The sequence below is a fragment of the Struthio camelus genome, chromosome 9 (assembly GCF_040807025.1).
Source record: "Struthio camelus isolate bStrCam1 chromosome 9, bStrCam1.hap1, whole genome shotgun sequence".
NCBI classification, from domain to species: domain Eukaryota; kingdom Metazoa; phylum Chordata; class Aves; order Struthioniformes; family Struthionidae; genus Struthio; species Struthio camelus.
The window spans coordinates 27,052,900-27,067,825 of NC_090950.1; the positions used below are offsets into that span (position 1 = coordinate 27,052,900).

Sequence of the window (14,926 nt, forward strand, 5' to 3'; positions counted from 1 at the left end):
GTAGATTTTCAGCAGAGTATTCCAAGCATCTTTGAGTAACGCTGTCCTGCTCTTTCTATTTATCAACTGCAAATCTTTTCCTTGTTTTCCTTCAGATTTGAATACCCTTACTACAGTGACAAGAGGCAGCCTGGCCTCTGTCTGAATTCCTCACTCACTCTTATTCTGCTTTTCTGCAGGAGAAAGCCTGGAATTTCTAAGGAAACCTGTAGCAGAACCTGTAAGACCTCCCCCACCACTACCATTATGACTTCTACAACTTGCAGAGAGCTCTTAATCATTGCAAATGTGTCTGAATGAAGGTTCTGGCTCTACCTCCATTGGTAGTGCTCGACTCTGGAGTGTTAGAAATATCCAGCAAGGACCCAATAGAAAGCGAATGTTCAGCTGATGGGCGTTTCCGAGGAGGGAATGGCGACATGTCAGTTTCTCTGGTCAGCTGGGCAAGAGTCTCTTTCAAACGCCTTCTTTTACGGTTGCTGTTTGGAGTATTCAGAGAAAGTAGTGACACAGACTTTTTGAGGCCTGGGCTCTCCGACTGTAGTAAAAGAATGAAGTTTAGCTTAGTATTTTTACTTGCCGTTTCCAGCTCAACTCAGTGCAAAGATGGTAGGGTAGTTTTAGGGACGAGTACACAAAATTCTTCTTAGGGAACTTAAGGGAATCCAGATAAAGCCCTTACTTTTAATTGGGAGCTACACTAATATCTTTGTTTGAATAACAGGTTTGACCTTTGAGAAGCAGGAAGAAGGTTTTCCAGGGCTGGCAAGTTCCACATGGCAAGCAGAAGAGAACGATACATTAGTTGTTAAGTCAAGAACAGACAGGCAGGCCGTTCACAGTCTTCAAATTAGCACACCAGGTGTAAAACTTATAATGGCTTATCTGGAATTTAAATGCTGCTTTAAGAAACTAAATCTCCGGCTCCTATTGCAAATGTTAATTTTACAAGCTCCTTATAGTGGGAGAGTTCAACATACCTTTTCAAATAAATACATGGACTCCCCAGCTCTGGCATCCATTTGAATGCTTCCCCAGAACCACTGAAGAAGGAAAGAAAAAACCCAGCACATTATAGGGCTTCACATGAAGTTAAGAACATTTGAAATAATGTATTTAAATTAAGATAGTTTACACAGTTATATGCAAACATGTGGCTTATTCTGAAAAAGATAAATTTGTCGCACATATCAGGAGATATTCTTTTAAGAATTTATTAGTACTTACCTCTTGCTTTACAACATAAAGCTTTTTTAAAGGTTCAAATGGAAGATCTTTTACTGTATTTTCTTCAACGACTAAGTGTGTGCACCTTTCATCACCAACTGGTAAATAACATCCTCCTATATAAAGGGAATAAGATGAATTAGCAGAACTTCTGAAAATTACATTTAGAAATTAGTAGATAACTTAACAGTTCTGTGAACCTAGCATTAGGAGAGAAGAACCAAGGAGAGATGAACTCTTTAGTGCACCAATCAGTTGCTGGGCTTATGTCACACCCCCGATCCTAAAAAACCGTCTACTGCTGGTATCAAGTAGGATGTAGCCCGCAATAGTGAAGCATGCACTGAAAAGGCAAGAGAACGTGGAGTTCAAAGGGCTTTTAAACCTCTCTAGTGGTAAATGCAGCATTCTTCTGAAAAGCTTTTCTTCTTTCTTAGAAGAGCAAGCAAGGAATAGTCACTCTAACTATAGCCACAAGCTAGAACCTGCATATGTCACAACTTCATAAGCAGCTTTAGTTAAAAGAGGTCAGGAAGAAAAGCAAAACCAGCCAACTTTCATCTGTTTTGAGGAAGCCTTGCTGTTAGAAGCTTGCTCTGTTACCATTTCTATAGTTCTATTATGCATACACTTTAGAAATACAAGACTGGAGATTGACAGTAATGATCTAACAGACGACTGACAATAAGACTCTTTGCATTGTAGTACACTACCAAAATATGAAAATCTTCCAGTCAAATGCTTTACCAGTGATGTTTTTAATCAAAATTGTAAACATTATATAGTTCACAGAAAGCATGCACAAAGTTATTTGCCACAAGACTGATGAGAACTTAAGCAGAAAATATATGTTATGTAGCCGACTTTCCCGGATAACTTCAAGCATCCTATATTTTTTTTTTTTTAACTGTATAGTTTCATTCAGACTTGGAAGCTTAAAGTCTTTAATATTTACAGGAATTTACGCACACACTGACTTCTAAAAAGCAATTTGTAGCTTTCAAGTTGAAGATTCCTCATTAAAACCTTAAAAATCATGATCCAGCATTTCAGCTTCAGTGAAAAAATTGTATCAGTCAAACGTTTATCAGATATAAACCCCATTCTTTTCCACAGGTCAACTTTCTTAAACAATAACCTTGCATTTCTGTCATTTCTTCCATGTTAGCTTTCTCTTCATCAGAGAACCCAAGGAAACTTAACATGCAGCCCTGGAAGGGAGGCACCTTGAACTGATTTCTAAAGTCATCATCAGCGGCACAGAAATCACTGAAAAGAGATGCACAAGAAAGTCACTCAGTCAGTGGTATGTCACTATTTGAACAAAAGTTTACAACACAACTAATAAACAAGGTGTAAGTTCAGGGGGAAGGAAAGCAAATACCTACATTTCATTCCTTTTCTCCCAAGCCTTATAAATCCACTCAGCTTTCATGATAGGAGTACCTAGACTCACAGCAATCTGAAAAACAGGAAAGGTATAAGCTGTAAAAGTGAATTCTCCATTTAAGTCCTTTCCATATCAAGAACAATTCGTAACATTGCCTTTACTTTTCAAGACCAATACTGCACAAGATGAACATATTCAAGAACAACGTTCAAGAGTGTTTATACAGTTAAAAGCTAGAATATATCAACTCTTCAGTGACTAAGATGTTATCAACAGTTATTTCAACATTTACTCAGAAGTGCAATATTTGTTGGCCTCGTATCCTTCACCACTCACAAAAACGCAAAACCAAATCCCAGCTCCAGCTGACCACAGGATCTGCTTTTCTGCTTCCTATCCTTTGCACAAAGACAAGCAGCTCAGCCTGCTTTCACTAAAGAGAAGGCAACTATTCCAAAGGTGACTTCCATGACTACCTGAGACAGATTGTTAAGTTTTCCTTTTTTGTTTTGAGATTGCAGAAAGAAATGTTTGAACAGAGTTAGAAAGTAGGTCTCCTCCTTCAACTGCAAGGTTAGAAAGACAAACAAGGAAAAAAGCAACAGCTGGCTAACAGCTCAAACAAGACAGGGAGCCAAGAGAGGTTACGTTGGCATCGCTTCGCCCACTCATCTACGGTGCCAGCTGTAAGCAAACTTGTATTCGTTACTTAGCTGACGACGTCCCCTAAAGGATGCCTTTTTGATATTGTTAGCAGTTAGAAAAAAAAAGTAGTATTTAAGCCTTCGAGTCTTAATATAACAAATAAAAATCATTTTTAAAAGAAGATGCACACAACTCGGGTTATTAAGTGCTTCACAAGTTACTTTGAAACTTATTGTTTGGATAGGCAAAAAGAGCAGGCATATTGTAATATAAACAATTTTGGGTTGACATGAAGATAATGTCAGTACTTAAGCATTTTGGTTCTTGTTATTAACTACACCGGTTTATTAAAGTTTTCTGCATTGAACCAGTTCAGACTATTTGGAACAATATTAGAGACAAAAAGGTCTCAAAGCTCAACACCAGATGGAGACGAACTTGCAATTTCAATTCACTGTTGTCAGCACAGGAAGAGCAGGAACTTACAAGCTGAACTATAATTGACAGACTCAGTCTACAAGAGCTGAATTCTGAAAGTTTCCATGAAGTACCAACTCAAGCTTACATACTCTGAATTTGTCTCCTTGTGTTGAGTTAGCCACCAGATGCGTAACTTTTGAGCTAAAGTCTCTTCGAATAATTCCACCCATATGATGAACCAAGGTCACTAGCTTAACCTAAAAAAATAAAGATGAAAAATTTTCAGTATACCTTTTGACATATATGGTGCAGAGTAAGAGAGGTACAAGCATGGTTTACAGTGCAACTTACAGGAGGTTACACTAAATGACTAGGAATGAAATGCTCCATTTTGTTCTGATATACCACCTATATCTTCTCTAAAACTTGTTTTAACTCCAGAAGAACTATTAACTCCTTTCTCAACATTTTATACAGTCTTACTAAGAAGCTCGAGGAAGACCACCCAAGTCACAACTGTTCTCATGATCATCATATATAATGCCTTCACCTTTTCACACACCAGAAAAGAGTCATGTTATCCATCACTGATATGACCAATTCTACCTAAAACAATTGCCAAAAAAACCCACACACATCCACACACACAAGCAACCTGTCCAGTTTGAATCCAGCTGACCAAACTTAACTACTAGCCCTAACACTGGGTATAGTTTTCATACATCTTCTCGCCCAGATGAAGATGTAGAGCCATATTATTAATTACCATATTAGACACCTAGGAATCAAGTGCCAGCTGCATCACTGAAACAGAAAAGCAAAGTGCTAGAGCATCAAACCACCTAGCACTCCGATATGCTAAGGCTTACACCCATGCTGCCTTGTGTTTTAGTGCTCTGAATAGAGGTCAGAAGAATCACTTGACCACGCTATTGTCTGTGCAAATAAGAGGACCTTATTGGGTAAAGGGTATCTTACCTGAAGTTTACATCTACAAATCTTTAAGCCTTGTTGAATTTTAATTGTTTAATGGCATTCAAAAGTCACATCACAGAACCTAGACAAGGAAATCGTTCTGTTCCCACCCTTATCAAGTATCACTGCTTTTGGGAAAAACAAACTCAGTTGCAACTCATTCCTCCATAGGATCTCTAGCCATGGTTAAACCCTAGGTGATAGAACGAGGTAGAAGAGTTGAATTCTGGACAGAAGAGTTATTTTGAAAATTAAACATAGTTTTACCAATCCAAAAATAAAGAAAAAAAAGAAGTCTTACTAATTCATCTTTCTTTCTGAATCCTGTAAAGCACAGTACCAAGTTCAACATACTTGCACAGTACAGTGGACGACATGAGAAAGGTAAAGGCTGAAACAGAAGTAGTTGGTTTATTAGTAAAAAGCATGCAGCTTCCAAAAAAAGTTTTAATATTATCTTTAACACAGTTCTATTGTTCCTAGTAGGAAAATGCATTACACATGAGTTGAGTCTGTGTGCTCAGTTATGCTTCAGCTTCAGACTTGCCAGCATTCTGATAAAGTAACTAGAGCATCCTCAAATCCCAAAGGCAGCACTCCATCCTTTTTTCCTTCCTCAACCCACTGCCCTTCTATGCGATGGCCTTTCGAAATACAGAGTCTGCTAGACTATCATTTGCATGGTGCCTTTCATAATGGCATAATCACAACTGTTGGGTCAATAAATTCCACAACTACTGCAGTAGCTGTAGTTTTACCACTGTCTACCTGTCCTTTCTCACGAAACATAATACTCTAAAATGGTATTACACATTTGCTTTCCCCAAAACTCTCTTCCTAAGAAGACTTGTGACGGACAGAGCAAAACCATACAGACAGCTTGTTTTCAATACTTAATATTTAGAACTCACCGAGAACTACTCAGTTGATTTCACAAAAAGCACATACCTCTCCTTTTTGTGCACAATGCAGTACTACTGGAGGTCCAACAACTCGGCAATCTGCTTTGTAGAGGTTGTTAAAGATAGAATCTTGGAAATCTGTTACAACGAAGACTGTCTCAAGCTCTGGGGAATCAGAATCGCCGAGTTCTTCTATTGTGTCCATCTTTATGTAGGGCATTTTAATTTCCTTGATTTATGAAGGTTGGGGGAAGAAGGGAAGCATTGTTCAAGCAACATAAACTAGCATCATAATTCAACTCATTTTCATTTTGGACCATTAGAGGGAAAAAAACAAAGGAAAAAAAGGTATATGCAAGGACAGTTCAGATTTCAGAGACAGACTCTTAGATATATTTGTCAAAGCTAGATGAGTTGCATCATTCCTTAGCATAAGGATAGCTATGAACTGCACCTAAAAAAATTCTTAAAACAATTCCTACTTCTTGAAGAACAAGAATTCTAATTAGTAGCTTAACTATCAGTTCACACTGACAGCATAGTATTAGCAAATATCTATACACAAAGCAGGGAGAACCCTAACTAAGTATGCATGCTTAATGAAATTTCTTCCTCTAGACCGTCAGAACAGCTTAAAGTATTTCTGAACGCTGCTATCAACTATAGTTTAAAAAGGAGAGCTTGCAAGTCTCACGCCGCATAAGACCTAAAGTGCAGAAGTCAGTTTAGTTCATTGCTTGATATTTCTAAAGGGCTTAAAAAGAAAAGTGTGGTCTGGTCCAGTTTCAATCATTAGTTCCAAATTTTATTTTCCAAATTTTTCACATCAAGAAACAGAGAACTACTTCTCACACTTCAGTTTAAATGTGGCTTTCAACTGAAATAGAGAGGTTAACTAACCAATTACGGAGCCAATTCATAGCAAAAAAAAAAACACTTATGAAAGCGTTGATTGAATATAAGCATGCACTTGAACGTCTCCTTTGATATTTCTATCCCCTTGTCAGACAACACAGCCAATTAAGAGCTGCAGATACTACTTCCATAGTTGAGAGTGTTTAAAAAAAAAAAAAGCAGCACCAATTTTGATGTGATCTTCAAACGACACCATCAGAAACATCAGCATATATTGTGACCATTTTGCCCAGTTAATAGAGGGGGAAAAAAAAAAAAGACCACTTTACCCAGTTAATAGAAAAAAGTGTGCACATTTCAGGCCCAGTGAAGTGCAGCATGCTGCATGCAATCACATGTGCTTAATTGCATGACATACCATATGAATAATACTTTTTATTAGTTTTTCTTCTGATTTACCAGGACTAGTTTCCTTTATCTTTATAACTGGTACTTCCATTATCTTAATGGTCTGTGGAAGAAGAGAACTTTAGTACAAAACCAGCAAGTTACTAGGAGAGTCTAAAACCATACCACCTCATTACGGAGGCTGCTTTATGTTAGATCCACATACCTCCAAGGCTTTCAGAAGCTCCTCACGTTTCCCTGCTTCCTGAACCAGAACCACTCTTGTTTCTATTTGAGGCATTTCTTCTGTTCATATAAAACAAAGGTAATACTCATATTTCAATAGAAAAATCCATCTTAGCTCTAAATCAATCAATAATATAAAGAAAAAGTTGACTGCATCCTGTCTAAACATTTGTCAAAATTAGAAACTAGACCTTAAAAATAAATGTTGCCTTAAGAAGCCTATCTTTTAATTTAAGGCATACCCAATTGGTCATACAGACCAACTTTTAGAAAGGAAGTTAAATAGCTTGTTCTTCTTCTCCATTTATTGATACAGCTTTCAAAAACCTGAGGAGGAAGGAACAAGCGTTGCCTACATGGCCTTTACTCCAGAAAAGGGCCACTGGATTTTGGCCACTGCATTACAGGCAAATAGAAATACTTCAGTTGCACCACATACAATTTTTGAGGTTAAGCAAAACATATTCAGTTTTCCAAAACTACTAAATATCTACCAAGTCGTTGTAAAAATATGATAGTATTAAAACCGACTTTTCCCATTACCTTCAACATCTGAAACAGATCCAGGAAATATGTTCTCTTTTGAGTTTTCTATAATTTTTGAATCTAGAACAGAGGAATCAGCCAAGAGACTCCTCCCGGTTTCAGACAGCATCGTGCTGTTGTCAGCCATGATCAAGTTTTAAGTTTCTCTCTTCAGCACCTAGAGGATGAATGCAAAAATTCAAGTTTCAACTAGAAAAAGCTCATTAATAAGTAGTCCTAGGAAGAAAGCAACCAGAAGCAACTTTAGACTTCTGGAAAAAACATTTAGATTCTTATTAAAATCCCACTCAGCCTGATAGAGTAGTTCTGAAAGAATATTAGGAGTCAAAATTGGTAGAAAGGACTGACAACAAACCTATTACAGAAATTGTTTTTGGCAGGCTGCTCAGCACAAAAACTATTCACCTGTACAGAGAGCTACACAGAGGGGGTACCTGAACTGAGCAGCAGGGAAATAAGGAGTCTAGTGTTCCTTTTAAAAAAAAAAAAAACAAACCACCCCACACACTGAAAAGGTGAAATCACTTGTTTGCTTCAGTGAAAAACTATTCATTATGAGTGTGATATGAGACTAGGATTAGCACTGTTGATCTAGAACATTAGTAGAAGAATTAGGGTATATAAAACATCTTGCTAAAAATCTCACTTTTTAGGTGAACTGGCCAGGATTACTTTGGTTTAACGTTGGAGTCAATGAAAATGACCACCCAGGGAATATAAGCAGCAGACCTTACACGGAAGTGTTAGGTTCTTCAAAAGTAATGAAAGTGCCTATGGAGTTAATAAGCGTACATATAGGTCTAAGCGTACGATCTATTGTACTGTCCTACATTAACTATAACGTAGGAGTAGTACTCATTCATCAGATAAAGAGGTTTTACCTTCGCTCAAACAGAATATAGCAGTACCCTTCCCACCCATTAAACAAGTTTGCTGCACACTGGAAAAATCTTAATCCTTTCATATTTTGTACAGTAGCAAATCAGAATATTTATTGCAAGACACCTGCCCGAAATGTAGCACATTTTCCTCTGTGCTTGAATCCAAAAGTATGCATTTCCTGTGACTCAGTCACGCAAATTTAAACATTTGTGCAGTGGTAGCAATAACTGGGATAACCTCTGTGTCCGAACTGCTGCCATAAAATAACCCCTGTATCTCTTTGACTGAAGCAGCTCTCCTTATGACTATAAATGCCCCTTTACAAAGTCATCCCCAAAATAATACACTAAAGCATTGTTTGAAGGAAGACTGCTGAGGTAGTAAAACCCCAGGAGAGCAGCATCAACCACTTTTCAAGTGATGTAATGCCTGTCCAATTAGGCAGAAAAGTAAAGTCATAAGGCTGAAAACTGGGAGTTTTGCCGTGACAGCAACAGAGAAAAGAAGTTTATCTTCTAGAATCCAGGACATCACGTTTGAGACTTTAGATAGGATATATAACGTCTTCACACTGCATCAGATAAGCTCCTGACATTGCATTGAGCAATATGCCAATACCACAAACCTGTCATAAACCTAGGCATATTCAACTATAATTGCAACAAAGGTGGCAGCTTTGATAACCTCACACACAGCTCTGCATAATATGGTCCTCTCTTCTCTCCATATCTGCAAAAATACCAAAGGCACTACAATAATGAGGGAATAGGGGAAGAAGGAAGAGAAGGATAACTAAGAATAGGTTGGGAAGAACCAAAGAAAACCAGAGCAGCATTCAGGCATTGAAGTAGTGGATCCCTGAAGGGCACACGACAAAGAAGTTGCATTGTGTCCAGGATCCCAAGCCTTTACAGAAGGAAGTCCTAGTTCTCCTACAGCACAGCCACCTTGTCTTGCAGGCTGCATGGAACCAAGTTTCCTAGCAGTAGGTCCTGGCCACTCAGCTAGATTTTTATCTTTTCCAGAAGAAAGAGACCTAGCAAAAGGAGAAAGTAACCTCATCCAGAAAAGGTCTTTAGGAATCACCTGTCCAGAAGGTTATGAAGATACCACCAGGAACTATTATACATTTACCTTTTAATTTGGCAATGTGGACAGGGGATAATCTCAGAAGATTCCACATTGTTAGTCATTACTATAGGACAAGCAATTTTATTGAAAACTAGACAAACAAACAAACAAAAAAAAAACACAGAAAAAGCTCCACTTAAGGATGCAATTAAATTAAAATCCTACAAGCCCTAAAGAAAACCAAAAACAAAAACACTGCCACAAAGGAGTACTGATATAACTCCCATCATACTGCTGTTGTTATACCAACTAACTTGCACATGAGCATGCATTTTCAAAGAATTGCACAGTATATCAGGAAGAACTCCATACTGTGGTCTGCCCATGCAACTTTTTTTATGGCTTTTCTAATTTTTTTTTTAAAATAATCCTGTTATAGTAGCCATATCCAACTTTTTTTTTACTACCCTCTGTTATAGCTGTCACAGATTAAATAATGACATAGCACGACCAGTCACTGTACTCAGACATTGATAGTGCCAAAAACAGAAGAGAACAAACAGCCCACACAAAAGCCACGACCAACGCATTTCCCCTTCACATAAAAGGAAGTAAAAGGCACCATCACTACAGGATTCAGGTACCAGTGCACTTCCAAAGGACAGCCCCCATCACCTGGGGAGAGCCTGAAGCTCAGAACACCCACACCCCCCAAATATATATGTTTTTAAGCAAGTAGACAATATTAGTCTTATCATGCTGTTTGTTTCCCTCCAGAGGAACCACCTAGTAGGGTGACCAGGCTGCTGTGGTGTTGGGAGATGGCCAGAGGCCAGATTAGATACAGCCACCTGCTCTAAGGTTATGAAGCCAGTAGGTGCAGGGGAAGAACCCGCTGCCGGCCCAGAGAGGCCCCGGAGCGGCGATGAGCCTAAACCCGCGAGGGTTTAGGCCTCGCAGGTGCCCCAGACGCACCCCCCGCCTCGGCCCACCTCAACCTGCCCCGCCCCAGGCCGCCCGCAGCCCAGCGCCGCCCGCCTCGGGCTCGGCCTCGGCCTCTCCGGGCTCCGGCCCGGCTACGCCGCTCCGCGCCCCCGCACCGAACCCGCCCGCTCCCCGACACCCCGGTACCGGCTTCCCCCGCCCCCCTTCACGACCACCAACCGCAAAGACAGCCTCCGCCATGAGCGGCCGCCAACACCAATTCAAAAAGCGAGCCGGCGCACTAAGGGCGCCGCGCATTGGCTGTCCGCCGCGCCCCCCCCGGCCGCCGCTCTGTAAGCCGCCACCTCATTCGGCTTCCCCTCGAGACGTCCCGCCCCCCCTTCCCCTGCTCTTTTTGGAAGGGGCTTCGGCTTCTGCCCTCTCGGATTGGCTGCCGCCGCTGCCGCTCGTTGCCAGGCGGCCTCCTATTGGTGGACGGAAGTTTCCTGGGCAAATGATTAGGCCTTGTAGTGGTGCCTAAGAGCAGGTTGCTCAAAAAAAAAAAAAAAAAGGGGGGGGAAAGGGAGTGCTTTGCTCTGATTGGTCGCTGGAGGGTTTCGAACGCTTCCAACGGCCGGGGGGGGAGAGGCCCGGATGGAGCGAGCGGCGGTGCGGGCGGGCGGGCGAGGGGGCCGGGAGGTGTCGTGGGGCCGCAGGCCGCCCTGGGGGCGACCCGCGAGCGGGCCCGGGGCGCGCAGAGAGGCTCCGTCCCGCGGCCCTGAGGACTCACGCTGCGGACGCGTTACCTTTCCCTCTCGCCGTTACGCCCGAGCGGGCCTCCGAGGCTGCCTCGGAGCGGCGGTAAAGCAGGGCCCGTTGGCAGCGCGGAGGCGGCGGCGGTTAACGGCCGCAGCGCCCTCCCTGCCGCTGCTCTGTTACCGCGCCCTAATGAACACCGGCATGTTGTGGGCTCTTCAGGGCACGGGGTGGGTAGTTGTTCTCCAGACCGCCTTTAGGCACGACATGGAAAGGATGATAAATAATTATCCCGGCCATCATGAACGTATTAATGCTATTAAGAATAAGCTCTGCCTTGCCGAGGGTATTAGTGTCAATATATTATGCTGAGCTTCGGAATAATTAATTTAAAGCAAAGGGGGGGTAGGGGGAGAGCTGACGGGTGAAAACGCTGACAGGTTGAGATGAAAGTCAGCCAGCTGACTCAGTGGCACCAACCCCCAAAACAGTTATACCAAATGCATCCTCTGTTCCGTTCGTTTTAATTTTCTCTAATATTAACACTTTCTGATCTGGAAATGAATCCTTTGGTAGGTACTCAGCATCTCTGAAACCTCATTTAGCGTAATGCCTTGCTGAATCACTGTAAAAAGAATATGAGTGAAATAAAGAGTAGTTTTGCACTGTTTTCTATTACATGCTTATGCTTATATGCCAAATTAAGTTCTTGAGTATTACTCAATTTTTTATATTACAGATTTTTGTTAGTTCACGTATTTTCATGACTGATCCAGCACCCATTAGTGTTGTAAGAGTCCACTGACTTTTCACGGTTTGTAAGAAAAAGAGAAATAGGACAAACCAGATAAAGATGATAGCTGATATTGTTTATGTGACTAAAGATTTGCTTGGTGAGGTACTCGTAAATTGGGATTACTTTCTTGAGGAAAAGATTCCGGAATAGCCTGGAAATCAGGGAGGTCATTTCAATGTTGACACTCACATCAGCCCTATTACACAGTCACAAATACTGCATTTCATACAGTAATTGCAACAATGACTTACAGTCAAAACAGAACTTTCTGTCCAACGTTCACAGACTTTTTCCCATCTTCTTCTGCTGCTGCACACTCATGGAGTACTTTTCAGTTGGGTCTTCAGGCTCTCTCGCATCCCCAGCCAAAGAACTTGTTTCTTCTAGGTTTGGAACAAGTTCTGCTTTAGTGGAATCAATGCTGTTTCTGCAGTGTATTTTCTGGAAAATGAAAGGGTGATTATACTTCAAATAAGCTCAAAAGAGCCACATAAAATGTGTGCCTGCAATGGGAGGGCAGCATGTTTGTGAGGGCTGAAAGGGATACTGAGGTTTATGCATCATTTCTCTGTTAAAGGTTTAAATAGACTGTAAGTGATCTATAAATTTTCAGTATATAAACAGATCTATAAATTTTCAGTATATAAACAATATAGGCTTACTATGCATATGAAAGGCAGCTGGGGCGTTTGCCATTGTTTTGAATATATTTGAAAAACTAAAATTACAAGGTCACTAAACTACTAGGTTATTCTGATGAAACACAATTTAAGCTATCCTTCCTGAGACTGACAGCACATAGCCAAATTTTAAGTAGCCATCACTTAAGAAAAGTGCATTTATTCCCACTAAAGATTAGGTCAGAGCTGACGACGACAAGTAATTACTATTCTTTATACAGCTAACATTTAAAAATTGATAAATGCTTCTCTTTTAAAAGTCTCTGAAATACAAAGAGCTATTTTTTGTTGGGCAGAATGTAACATGCAGGTGAAACTTGCCATTCCTTCCAGTTATCTAGACATCAATAACACATGAATGCAACATATGTTTAATAGCTAAATAGCTTCCTCTTGCGGTAAAAACCACAGGGAGAAAATTCCAGGAGACTAATAAATCATGAAATGAATGCTGTCACATCATCTTCATGGGAGCGGGGATCCAATACCTTGTGGAAAAAGACAGTATGGCCACATTAGAAAAGCGTAGGGAACCCAGAGAGGCCTGAGGAAAACCTTGGTGCCTTACATTGTCTCTGGGAGTTGGTTGTCTAGCAACTGTCTCAGATTTTCTTGGCTTCTGGGTGTGAGTTTACATAGGTAGACAACTTGTTCCCTAGATATTTTGCAAGCATTCAGTTCTAGGGTTTGTTTTTAAGTTCATCTTTAAAAAAACAAAAAACAAAAAAACCCTGAATCTTTCTCTGACTGACGTCGTTTACTTTTTCAACCGCCTTCTTTATGAGTGCTTGGAAAAAAACAGACTCCTCAAAGAACGATTGATTCTGTTTAGCCAGAGGAGTAGTTTTTGAGATGTCGAGGGGGAAGGAGGGAGACCGAAAACACTTATCTACATGTATGAGCATGGAGGTTAGTGGGAGGATGAGAAACCTCAGGAAAATTTCATCCGGTCTTTTTATCTCTTCTTCCCCCTTTCCCTGCACTCGTTCTCTCTTTTCCCCCTCTGAACATCCCTACTCAACAGACATTGGAGAAAGTATATTGTAAGAGATAAATAGATGGGAAATAAGTTTCAAATTACTACCCTCAAGGATCCTGGAAATGGAGGTTAGGGTGTAGATGCCTGAGAAAGCAAGAGGATGGGAGTATGCATGGGACACAGGGGAGGAGGACACAAGATAAAAGAGGCAAGTGGGAGCACAAAATATTACAGAAAAGGAGGGCTCAGCATAAAAAGCTTGAGAACTCATGAATAACATCTTGTTCTCCTTTCTCGACAAAGCTCAATTCCTAGTAACCCTTTCATAACCATAGTTTACTCAATAACCTGTCTGTGAAAACAGTTATTCAGTCTGCTGTTGTTACAGAAACCATTTTAAGGTTAAGATGTCTGGGACAACTATTTCCTCAAAAATTCCAGAAACTTTCTTCTCTTGCCTTCAGATTCGATGAGGTTTTACTTCAGTTCCATTAAGGCTGGCTTAAAAGCTGACCTTTCACGCCTTATGAACTTTTCTTTTATTACCGTTTCACGATCATTTTAAAAGGAAGCTGGTTCCAGGACTCTATTTAAATTTTGATGTGACTTTTTAATATTATGAATTAATGTTTAAAAATAAGGTTATTGCTAAAATTAGTGCTCATTCTTTTATCTGTATTAGATTAATAATGCCTCTGTATCCAGATGCATTATTCGAATTTGCTGAGCATAGCTCTGTGACTGAGTGTAAGTATTAAATAGCCATTTAATTTGTGTCCAGACTGAACACCATAGTATTTGTTATGTTCCTGCGTGACGCAAAGAAAGTGCTTATGGGGGTGAAAAAGACCTATTTAGGATTTTTTTCTTGTTTCAGGTGTGACAAATCTTCCCCCTTTAAAACAAAATCTGTGTTATTTGCCTAGGGAAAAAAATAAATAAATTTCCAGTCCAAAAACAAATCATACCCTGCGTTTTTTAAAAAAATCTCCTTTTGAGAATTGTTCTGTGATTTGTTAAAAGGGTAGCAGTACAGTTTCTTCAGGTTAAAATAAAGGCTTCCCCACGTTCCTCTCCAAAGCACATTAATTGGAATCAGTTCCAATTACTGCCTTCATTGCTTCTTCATAGACTCTCTCCACTTGTCAGTGGAGAAGGTTAAATTTTCTCTGCCTGCACACTGGTGTTTCTCTTCCCTCTGTTACGAAAGAACTCCCACTCTGCTCATCTGGCGTTACAAGCTCT

General features: G+C 40.4%; 1 protein-coding gene across 6 annotated transcripts in view; it reads right to left on the reverse strand.

The window, feature by feature from the left end:
• Positions 1 to 10,833, reverse strand: part of ECT2 (epithelial cell transforming 2) — a 31,923-nt gene extending 21,090 nt beyond the window's left edge. For 2 of the 6 annotated variants that reach the window (XR_011142814.1, XM_068954240.1), the window contains exons 1-12: positions 10,711 to 10,833; positions 7,591 to 7,750; positions 7,028 to 7,107; positions 6,833 to 6,925; positions 5,606 to 5,788; positions 4,959 to 5,048; positions 3,832 to 3,939; positions 2,616 to 2,689; positions 2,366 to 2,496; positions 1,228 to 1,343; positions 981 to 1,043; positions 316 to 538 (exon numbers count right to left, since the gene is read on the reverse strand). Coding sequence is in view for 4 of the 6 variants with exons in the window: in XM_068954240.1 (XP_068810341.1) it covers positions 316 to 538; positions 981 to 1,043; positions 1,228 to 1,343; positions 2,366 to 2,496; positions 2,616 to 2,689; positions 3,832 to 3,939; positions 4,959 to 5,048; positions 5,606 to 5,788; positions 6,833 to 6,925; positions 7,028 to 7,107; positions 7,591 to 7,720 (1,291 nt within the window). In the remaining 2 variants the exon portion in view is untranslated. Of the gene's footprint in view, positions 1 to 315; positions 539 to 980; positions 1,044 to 1,227; positions 1,344 to 2,365; positions 2,497 to 2,615; positions 2,690 to 3,831; positions 3,940 to 4,958; positions 5,049 to 5,605; positions 5,789 to 6,832; positions 6,926 to 7,027; positions 7,108 to 7,590; positions 7,751 to 9,609; positions 9,698 to 10,677 lie in introns of those variants that run through there. The other 4 variants (XR_011142815.1, XM_068954242.1, XM_068954241.1 and 1 more) reach the window with 3 other exon arrangements.
• Positions 10,834 to 14,926: the final 4,093 nt, after the last annotated feature.